Raw genomic sequence first — 9,957 nt, forward strand, 5'->3', positions numbered from 1 at the left:
TCCCCTGACAGGGAGGCCAGCTCCATGCACACTTTCCAAATTATTGAGGACACAGGGCTCTGTGCTGACATGGACTTGGGAGCAGCCCAAAGGAGCAGAAATGGGAACTGGAGGCGGGAAGACAATTGGGAAGACCCCTTGGCCCAGCTGGCCCTGCAAACCAGTCTATGACAGAGCATTGATTCACCTGGCAGATGTTTCCAGCTCTGCACATGGGCTGGACAGGGATTCCCATGGAGCTGATCTCTTTGCCAGCCATGCCCTATTGGTGTTTTTTCCTCATGGATGGAAGCAACCTCTACAAAAAAAAAAAAATAAATTGTCTGGAAAGCAGGTTTTTGAGTATCCTCTGGAGATTTCTACCCATGGCCAGCAGAGCTCTGGTGCTGTGGCCACAAGATAGGAGTGTGAGGGTCACCCTCCTCCCCCCCTGACCCTGAGCACCCAAACACCCTGGGCCAGCTCAGACAGGAAGATTGGTGCCCCAAAATGGCTTTCCTCTCTCAAGCTGCTTACTTGTGGCACCTGGAAAGCCTACTCTGCCCATCTCAGTTTTGGCCCCTCAGTTCAGGAAGGACACTGAGGTGCTGGAGAGGGTCCAGAGAAGGGCAGTAAAACAGGTGATGGGTCTGGAGCATAAATTCGTTGAGGAGCAGCTGAGGGAGCTGGGGGTGTTTAGTCTGGAGAAGAAAAGGCTCAGGAGGGATCTTAATCACTGTCTACAATCATTGTCTAGTACCTGAAAGGTGCCTCTTTTCCCAGGTAACCAGTGACAGGACAAGAGCACATCGTCTTAAGCTGCAGCAGGAGAGGTTTAGGTTGGACATTAGAAGGAATTTCTTCACAGAAGAAGGGTGGTTAGACATTGGAATGGGCTGCGCAGGGAGCTGGTGGAGGCACCCTTCCCGAGGTGTTTAAGGAAGGACTGCACCTGGCATTCAGTGCTGCGGTTTAGTTGACATTGTGGTGTTCGGTCATCGGCTGGACTCAATGATCTCAGAGGTCTTTTCCAGCCTAATTGATTCTGTGATTCTGAACACACGGGGACAGCAACCTGGCGCAGGAACCGACGGACAGCGAGGAACTGGGGGCAGCCGACGCCGGACACAGACCTTGTCACTTTACCGCAACGAGCTTGCCCTGCCGCGGGGGGAGTGGCGGGGCTGCTCGGCGAGCTCCCCCGGCACGGCAGCCCCGGAGCGGCGCACGGAGCTCCCCCGGCACGGCAGCCCCGGAGCGGCGCACGGAGCTCCCCGCCGGCCGGCCCGCCATCCCCGCGCGGCCCCTCAGGACCCACCGCCCGCTGCGGCCCCGCCCACCGGGCCGGTCCCGCCCCCTCGCGTGCCGGGCGCCCGCGCTCGGAGCGCGCTGATTGGCCGTCGCCCAGTGGGGCGGGGCCTGGCGCTGTTAAGAGGCCGGCGCGGGGGCCGCGCGGCGCGAGTTGGTGCTGCCGGACCGGCCCCATGCACTGCACCAGGTACGGGCGCGCCGCGCCGCCCGCCGCGACCCCGGCGCTGACGCCGCTCCTCATCCTCCTCCTCCCTTCTGCCTTCCCCGCCTGCTCGGCTTTGCAGCCTCCTCGTGTGTGCGGGAGCGCTCCCCGCCGCGGCGGTGCTGTTCCTGGGGGAAAACGGGGTCCCGCGGCTTGGCTCCTGCAGCCCCCCGGCCGAGGCGGCAGCGGTGGCCCCGGGGCTGCCCCTCCACGGGGCTCTGCTGCTGCTGCTGCTGGCGCTGCCGCCGCCTCTCCCGGCTCTGGGCGGCGCGGCTTGGCTGCTGTTGCGGAGGGGGCGGGCTGTAGCGAGTGAGCGCCGCCGGGCAGACGCCTGCGGGAAGCGGGCTGAGCCCGGGGGGACGGCCCGGCCCGTTCGGGATCGGGAGGAGGAGGAGGGGGTGCGGAGCGACCGGGCGCTGCTTCGGGCCTGTGACGGCTGCGAACTTTGGCTCTGCAAGTGCTGCACGCCCAGCCCTGTGCGAGGGGTCACCTGTCCCCAGGTAGCAGGTGGGAAGCAGAGCGGAGGCAACCGAAGGGGTTCGATAAGGGAGGTGTAAGTAATTCCTTGGCTCTGGCTTCATTCTCCGTCGTAGAATGGCAGGAGGGAGGAATCAGTGACTGCTGACATCCTCCTCTGGAGAGGGTAAAGCTACAGGAAGAAGTCCTGGGGCGGAGTCAAGTTTGTTCTCCTTTTGAGGGGCGACAGAAAGGAATTGCCCCCTGTACCTGCATAGGGCTCCCTGCCTTGCACTTTTTGCTTCCTGGATCTTTATTTCCCGAATGAGCTCTCAAAACTATATTCCTGCTCCCACCTCCAAAGCATCTGGAGTGCAAGAGACAACCCTCCTCAGCCCCAAAGGGGAAACCTGCCTCTGGCTGAGAGCTGGGCATCAGTAGAGTCTCCAGTGCAGGAAAAGCTGTCTGGGATATCCAATGAACTGGCAGCTCATAAAAGCACAAGGCTCATGCTTATAGTTGGTTATGAAAAGCTCTTCCTATAGTTTTTAGCTTGGAAAACAACTCCAAGTTATGCAGCTGGGCATTCTATGCCTCTGCATTCTAAAACTGAATGACCAAGGCTTCCTAAGAAACCTGGCTTCTCAGAAGTTACAGGAATTCAGCTGCATAAATTTCCCTGGGAAAAGATGCAATGCAGATGAAACTGACCGAAGTAAGCGAAGAAGCACTGGAAGCTGCATTAATTTAAAGGAGGAAATGGCCTATATAAAGTGTGTATGAACAAAAACTTGGCAAAACCAGGTAGAGATGAGCAGAGTAGTATTAGCAGACAGGTGGATCTGAGGTGTCTGTTTTGTGCAGCTGCCCTTGAGCTGAATGGAGGCGCTGCAGAAGGAGTTGGCTGGTGGGTGTGTTGGGACGCAAGCCTTGGCACATGTGCTCTGAATAAACAGAGACCCTTGCTGAGTGGATGCTGTGAAAGCTTGCTCGGAGCTGCTGTGTTGGTGTTACAGGGTGGGGAGTTAAAGCACTGAATTGGAGAGTGTGGCTCTTGCTTTTTCTTGGCACGGGAGCGGCAATCAAGTACTAGAGCTGGCCGTGCATGGCTTTGGCAGCCAGAACTCTGCTGCATCACAAGGCCAGTGGTCACTGCTGCTGTTGCTGCCTCATCCCTCTCTGTGTGGTGGGAGCAGCTTTCAAGCCTGGCCTGCTGCCAAGCAGGAATTTTATTAAAGGAATACTCTCTTTTTAAAGTCAGCTACATACAGTTGACTTAAGGGGGATGTGTGTGATAAATCCATCCAGCAGTTTATCCAGAGCCAGGCCGAAGAGAGTGTGCCAAAAACATCCATTGGCACATCAGTGTAAGGGCAGGAATGATGGGCGCAGTGTTCCGGGAGCTGCCTGGCTGCAGAGGCAATTCCAGGGCACATCTGGCAAAGTGCACTTCAGTGGATGCATGGAGAGAGAGAGAGATGGTGCTGAATCCCTGGAGGAAGGGGCTGGGTGCTGGAGGGGAGGCTGTCATGGAGGGGCGCATGGCCTCTGCCTTCTGGGAGAAGGAATTGCTTCCAAAGCCTCAGTGAAACTCAGGTAGGTGAGTTGTGCTTGGCAGAGCCCCGTGGCTGTATGGCTGTTTTCCAGGGGCTTAGCACAAACCCCATGGAGGCTTGACGTGCAGACTCCATGCTGGAGGTAAAACTGGCTGATGTGCCTTCTGAGCTGGTGTTGTTTTAAAATGGAGTAGAGGGAAGAAAGCTCCAGAGCAGTGTTGGCTAAGCCTGTGCCCTGCTGCTGTGTCAGACTGTTGCTATCTTTGCAATACTACTTGGAGGCACTTTGGATGGAGCAGTTCTGGGGGACAGCGATGAGCAGAGTGTGTAGCTCAACTGAATGAGTGTTTTTTGGCTGACCTCTGGGGTTTTATGAGAGGTGAAGTCAGTTGTGTACGGCAGCTTGTGACAAACTGAGTTCCTATTCCTACAAAAGCTTGTGAAGACCTGAGAGAATCTCTCCTGGAGGGAGGAAAGCACAGCAGGAGTACTGCTTTATGTAGCACTGAAATTTGATAATCTGGGGGTTTTGTGAGCATTGGCAGGATTGAGCCAGGGGCTTTGCTTTGGATTACAAATGCTCTGGAGGCTGCTATTGCTAGCCTAGTAGGACAGTGCCTGTGTGTGTGCCTTCAAAGGTTGACTCTGTCCCTGCAGCAGTTGGAAGAGCTGTTCAAGGGCACAACAGGCTCTGGTCCTGCCACTTCTGTAGTGTTTTTCTCACAGTGTCTGTAAATCACACCATGCAGGTACTGGCTTTTAATTAAGAAGCAAGCTTATTTGGGATGGCTTGGGGGAAGTGATATATCAACTGTCAGACAAAATTTGTATTAAAGTGCTTTTCTGGCATCAACTGACCCTTCTTCTCATCTTCCAGAGTGTTAGACTATTTCCCTCACAAGCAAGCGATGGCTGTGGACGTGGCGATGCAGCTGTACCTGTGCTCCTCGCCCTTGCGAAGAGAGAAGTGTGCCTGCAAAATTGCTCCAAAGCCAAGCAAGCCCCTGCGGCCCTGCATCCAGCTGAGCAGCAAGGCTGCGCTGAACGGCCCAGAAGAGGCTGCAAACTCCTTCACACACAGCAAGGCCAAGAAGAGGGTGTCGTTTGCAGACAGCAGAGGCTTCGCTCTGACGATGGTGAAAGTGTTCTCAGAGTTTGAAGATCCGCTCGATATTCCTTTCAACATCACAGAGCTGATAGACAACATCGTGGGTCTGACAACAGTGGAGAAGGACAGCTTTGTCCTGGATTTTGTTCAGCCCTCCGTAGACTACCTGGACTTCAGAAACCGCCTCCAGACAGACTGTGTCTGTCTAGAAAACTGTATGCTAAAGGAGAAATCTATTGTGGGAACAGTGAAGGTGAAGAACCTCGCTTTTGAAAAGACAGTGAAGATCCGGATGACGTTTGACACGTGGAAAAGCTTTGTAGATCACCCGTGCCAGTATGTCAAGGATACGTACGGAGGGTCGGATCAGGACACGTTTTCCTTTGACATCAGCTTGCCTGAGGGGATTCAATCTCACGAAAGAGTCGAGTTTGCCATTTCCTTTGAGTGTGATGGGAAGGTGCACTGGGACAACAACAGGGGCACAAATTACAGGATCATACGGTCAGAACTGAAGTCTGCCCAGGAAGCTGTCCGTCCCCCACAGGCTCCTGACTTTGGCAGTGCATTTGACCGGTTTGGGAGCCCTCGGTGCTCCTATGGCCTCTTTCCTGAGTGGCCCAGTTATTCAGGCTACGAGAAGCTGGGGCCCTACTATTGACCCAAGGACAAAGGCCAGGCTGATAACTGCTGCTGGTGTGTCTGCAGGCCTTGGGGCTGGTCTGAACACAGGTGTATGAATAGGTGGAAGAAGTATGGCTCTGTGTAGCGTAGCACAAGCCTCCCAGCAAAACCAGATGTGCAGTGCTCTGCTGGCAGGGGGCTTATAGTCAGAGAAGCAAATCTGGCTCTCCAGATGATCAGAGGACCAAGGACCGCTCATATCTCTTCAGCACTTCTTCTTCCTCTTCAGTAAAGATGCCAGTGTCCAGGGAAACACTACAGTGCTTATATTGCCTGTTCAAGCTGTGTAGTGGTGGCTGCTTTGTACTGCCTGCCTAGTATTAAAAGGCTCTTTCAAAATACTTCCTAGTATTATAATGTTAGTGGGCTCTACTGCAGCTGCAGGGTTCTCCTTGCAAAGCCAGCCTGTGCCTGTCAGGAAATAGTGTGGTTGGATTGCTGGGAATGGAATCCTCTCTTTGCACATATCCTTGTAGCGAGGCCCTTCCTACTGGAGGCAGAAAGCATGTTTTGGAAGTGAAAATGCCATGTGATGACAGGAAGTGTGGACCTACAGCCTGCCGTATTAGGAGATGTGCCTGTGGGAGAGGATCTGATATGCTTAGTCACTGGTTGTTATATTAGATCTTGAAAATCTCTCATACCATTGGTGTTACCAGAAATAGAGATTAGCTGTAGCTTCGTGGTGCTTGTAACAGAGCTGTGCATTGACATCCTTGACTGCCTTCTTCAAATCTTCCTGTTTCTTTAATCACAAGTGATTAATGATGCCTTTTCCCCTTGATGGACATCTGAAGTTGGCTGTGCTGGACCCTGAAAATGCGTTTCATCCTCCTGTGGACTGTAAAACCAGAGTTTTGTCCAGCTGGAGCCCAGGGTCCTGTGCAGGAGGCTCTGCTCAGGTGTTACAGGAGCCAAACAGAACCAGAGCCCATGGCTGTCTGTGCTGTGTCCTGTACAGGAAGGTGACTGTTGTGTACCTGCTGTGGTGGAAGTGCCTCGACTGAGAAAGGAGCGGTATGTGCAATCCCAGCAAGGCTTTGGGATGAACAGGCTTTGGAACTGATGTTGCTTTTAAGATCTGGTAATGGTTTGTTACTCTGTGCCATGGACTGCTTGGCAGATAAAGGCATAGCACTGCTCCCATGTGAGGCTGCCTGGGATGAACGTGCTGGGCTTCCCTCTCTGCTGAAGCAGTATCTGCCACTTTGACCTGCAAATGCCCAGACTTTGCATCTCTGGCCATAAAAAGTGGCTCACCCCGCCTATGCAAAGAGCTAGCCACGAGGAGAGTGAGGTGTGGGGTTATCCTGACAGCACCCCTGCATGTGAGACAAATCACAGATGTGAGCCGTCCCTGTGATTAAAGAGGTGGCTTGGCTCCTGGATGTGTGCTGGGCTGGTGAGCTTAGCAGTGCCAAACAGCCTTACAGAGCTTCTTGGGTGCTAACCTAGCAGGATAACTTAATCCCTCAGCTCAAAGAAAGAGTGCTGAACAGTGTAGAAATAGAGGTCAAGAGAATGCTACTTTTTCTAGTGCATAAGCTTTACATAATTTTGGGTGACTCCAGTTGCCGGTGGATGTGCTGGAGAGAAGCAACAGGCTAGATTACTTAACTTTGTTAACGTTGCTTTTAATTCTGGAGACTACTGTACAAATACTTAGAAGCTGCTTTACTCTAACCTAGGAGGGATACTGGGATCACTGTTGGATATCAAAAGGGACAGGAGCTTACAGGAAGAATAGCTGGCCTTCAACTGCTGCTTTTTCAAAATACAGAATCAGTATGTGACTTCAGTGTGCCTGATCACTTAGTTGAGGTGGTGAATCTACTTGCTAGCCCAGAACTCATCAGGATTGGTTCCTCTGTTCAAACAGCTTCCCAAGTCAGCCTTTAGAGCCTGCGTCTGATCTCTCTGGAGGGGACTGTTGCCTAGCTTGGCTTGGTTTTAAACTTAAGGCAAGTTTGTGTGACACTGATACTTTTTATTTATTTAGTGTATGGTGTTGATGTTGTAAGACACTGACTGTAGAAAAGTAGTGTTCTCCTGGCACCTTCTTGTGCCCATGGAGGGCTGTCTGTGAGCCAGAACAAGGCATGTGGGTCTGGGGTGCTGTGGATGGTGGTGTCTCCTTATGGGCTTGTTTTCAGGCTGTGCCTTGGGTGTGCTTAGGGAGGAACATGGAAGATAAGCTAGAAGAGCAGTGCCATAAGTAAAAGCTAGGTTGGGAACTGACTATTTGATCAATAGCATTTTAAAAATACTACTTGTGGCCTTTCCCCTCTTCCCTTTTTCCATTGCCAATGTGAACATAGAAGTGAGGGGGTTGCTCTCCTTGCTCTATGCCTGGAAGTGCCTTGTAGGATGTTTTGCATGTTTGTTTTTAAAAGATATTTTTGTACACAACATTCAAGTGGAAAATGCACTTTATAATTGCCATGTAATGACTCTTTTAAAAAATATGGCTGTTTTTATCTGATTGTTAAAATAAAGGTGGAACAAAATGTTGGCTGTGTATCTTATTTGAGCACCCATGGGGCTGGGGAGGCAATTTGGACACGGGTCCAGCTTCCTGCAAGTGGCCATTGGCAGGGAGGAGCACACATCCCCCCTGAATTCTGCTGCCCGAAACAGGAAAGAGCTGCCTGTTCCTGCTGCCTTCCTGCCAACACAAATGCTTCCATTGCCTCTGCAGCCCTGGGATGGGAGGAGCCCCGACCCTTTTCTCTGCTCCTAGGTTTCCCCACTAATCACTGTGTTCCCGAAGTGCTCTTCACTCTTCCCCTGCTTGCAGTGCCAGGAACAGCCTTTTCGGGTTTCTCTGCTTTTGTTTTGAGTCAATCTCTGTTCTCCCTCTTCTCCCCTTCCCCCACCTCGGCTTGATCTGGGATCAGTGCTTTACTCTGTGTACTGGGCTATGATGGATGCTGCGAGAGGTGTTGCAGAAGCGGGGGCAGGCTCTTTTCAAACACCGAGTGAAAGTTAGACCCTTCCTTACATCCGAGTCATTATCCCTGTTGTCACTACAATAAGGAACACTAGGAGGAAACATGCCCCTTTGCAGAGAGGGAACAGCTGGTGTAAATGCCAGCCAGGGCCAGTTTTGGCGTTTGACCTGGCTTTCACCACAAAGATTGAGCCTCCTCGGTGATGCTCTGAAGGTGTTGTATTTCGATCAGCTACTGAGCTGGGTGGGATTTGCTGCTTACAGATAAGATTAGATGGAAAGCTGTGGGGGAAGGGGAGGGGGATGTGTTTGTCTTGGTGTGTGCTGGTTTGAGCAGCTCTAGGCAGTGCTTCCCATCTTACTGCAGAGCCTTGCAGAGAATGAGCTTGGCCTCTGCTCTACACCGTGATAAAACTGAGCACCTCCTGCCTGTGGCTCTTTCCAAGTCTCTTCCTCTCATAAGATTACTTTTTATACCACTGTGGTTCTTTTAATCAAACATACTACACAGGGCTCTTTTAAAAGGTAATTGGATTGTTTTTCTGGCTGCATAAAAGAAAAAAAAATTAAAAGGTATCTGTGTCCTTGTTTCAGGTGCTTGGGGTGGCTTGGCCAGGGCTGTTTTCACATCTGAACGCTGGCCTAAGCTCATGAATGAGAAGGTTGCAGCCAGACATTTCCTGTAACAGCTTTGTGGCTGAAAACCCCATCTGAGGACAGTTTCAGTTTAGGACGTAAGGGAAGTCCAAGCCATCTAGGGTAGCTGAGGAGATGGTGCAACATTAGAAGGGCCAAGAGAGCTCAGCTCTGGGGTTTCTCCCTAATGCCCAGGTGTTATGTGCTAGATGATACAGATATTGCAATTGCTGCATTTATGAAGTCCTTGGTGGCAGGTGTGATTGTGTACTTGCTGGTTAATATACAAAGATTTCTTAGAATGCTCATGCCATTGCACCCCCCTCCCCCAAGCACTTTTCTCTCTCTATCCTGAGGGATTTTGATGCTGCCTCTGGGTAGAGATAACTAAGCTGTGGTATCATGTTGATCTTGGATGTGTTTGGAGGTTCAGGTTTCCAAAGTCTGTGTTCTGGGGACAGTTTGGTTGAGGAGAGGAGGGCAAATAATCCCCTGCTCCATGTCCACCTCCCATTGGCTTGGGGATGCTGTCCTACAGGGGGGCAGCTCTGCTGAAGCACTGCTGTCACAGCAGCCCCTAGAGCACACGGGATTGCAGGTCCTGGCTGTAGTGACAAAGGCAGGATGCAGGCTCCCTGCACCTGCATCCTGGCAGAGCAGAGTCCCAAATGTTGTGTAAATGTCAATTTCTGAGCACCCCACATTCTTGCTTCAGATGTTTGCCAGGGGACCCATGTGGGGATGCTCTGGGGGAAAACTGCCCAGAAGGAGATAATATGCAGAGGAACACGTCTCTTCCAAATCATGGGCGTGTAAATGTGTCCTGGTAGTACTTTGCTGCTGGACTAAACTTTTCCTTGGATTTAAATGTAGCTCTTAGAGGCACTTGCAGTGGAGAGTGACCTCTGGAAGTCCACTGCAGTGGAGAGTGGAAGATGTGTCTGCCTTGCAACTGAAAGGCAGCGTAAGAGGGGAGAAAACTAGAGCAGGTCATTTCCCAACAGCAGTCGACTGTTCTTCAGTTTTCTCTCCACAAAGCAGCAGCAAATGAGCCTCTCTAAGAGACTGGATCTTT

General features: G+C 51.9%; 1 protein-coding gene across 2 annotated transcripts; it reads left to right on the forward strand.

Moving 5' to 3' along the window:
- Positions 1 to 1,325: 1,325 nt before the first annotated feature.
- Positions 1,326 to 7,803, forward strand: PPP1R3B (protein phosphatase 1 regulatory subunit 3B). Of its 2 annotated transcripts, none has more exons than XM_038136421.1 (2): positions 1,326 to 1,477; positions 4,382 to 7,803. In XM_038136421.1, the coding sequence occupies exons 1-2, from the start codon at positions 1,464 to 1,466 to the stop codon at positions 5,271 to 5,273; spliced, it is 906 nt and encodes a 301-aa protein (XP_037992349.1). In that variant the 5' UTR covers positions 1,326 to 1,463; the 3' UTR covers positions 5,274 to 7,803. The 2 variants fall into 2 exon arrangements, with proteins under 2 accessions (XP_037992349.1, XP_037992350.1); XM_038136422.1 differs by lacking the exon at positions 1,326 to 1,477 and adding an exon at positions 1,539 to 2,045.
- Positions 7,804 to 9,957: the final 2,154 nt, after the last annotated feature.

The sequence above is a fragment of the Motacilla alba genome, chromosome 4 (assembly GCF_015832195.1).
Source record: "Motacilla alba alba isolate MOTALB_02 chromosome 4, Motacilla_alba_V1.0_pri, whole genome shotgun sequence".
Lineage (NCBI taxonomy): Eukaryota > Metazoa > Chordata > Aves > Passeriformes > Motacillidae > Motacilla > Motacilla alba.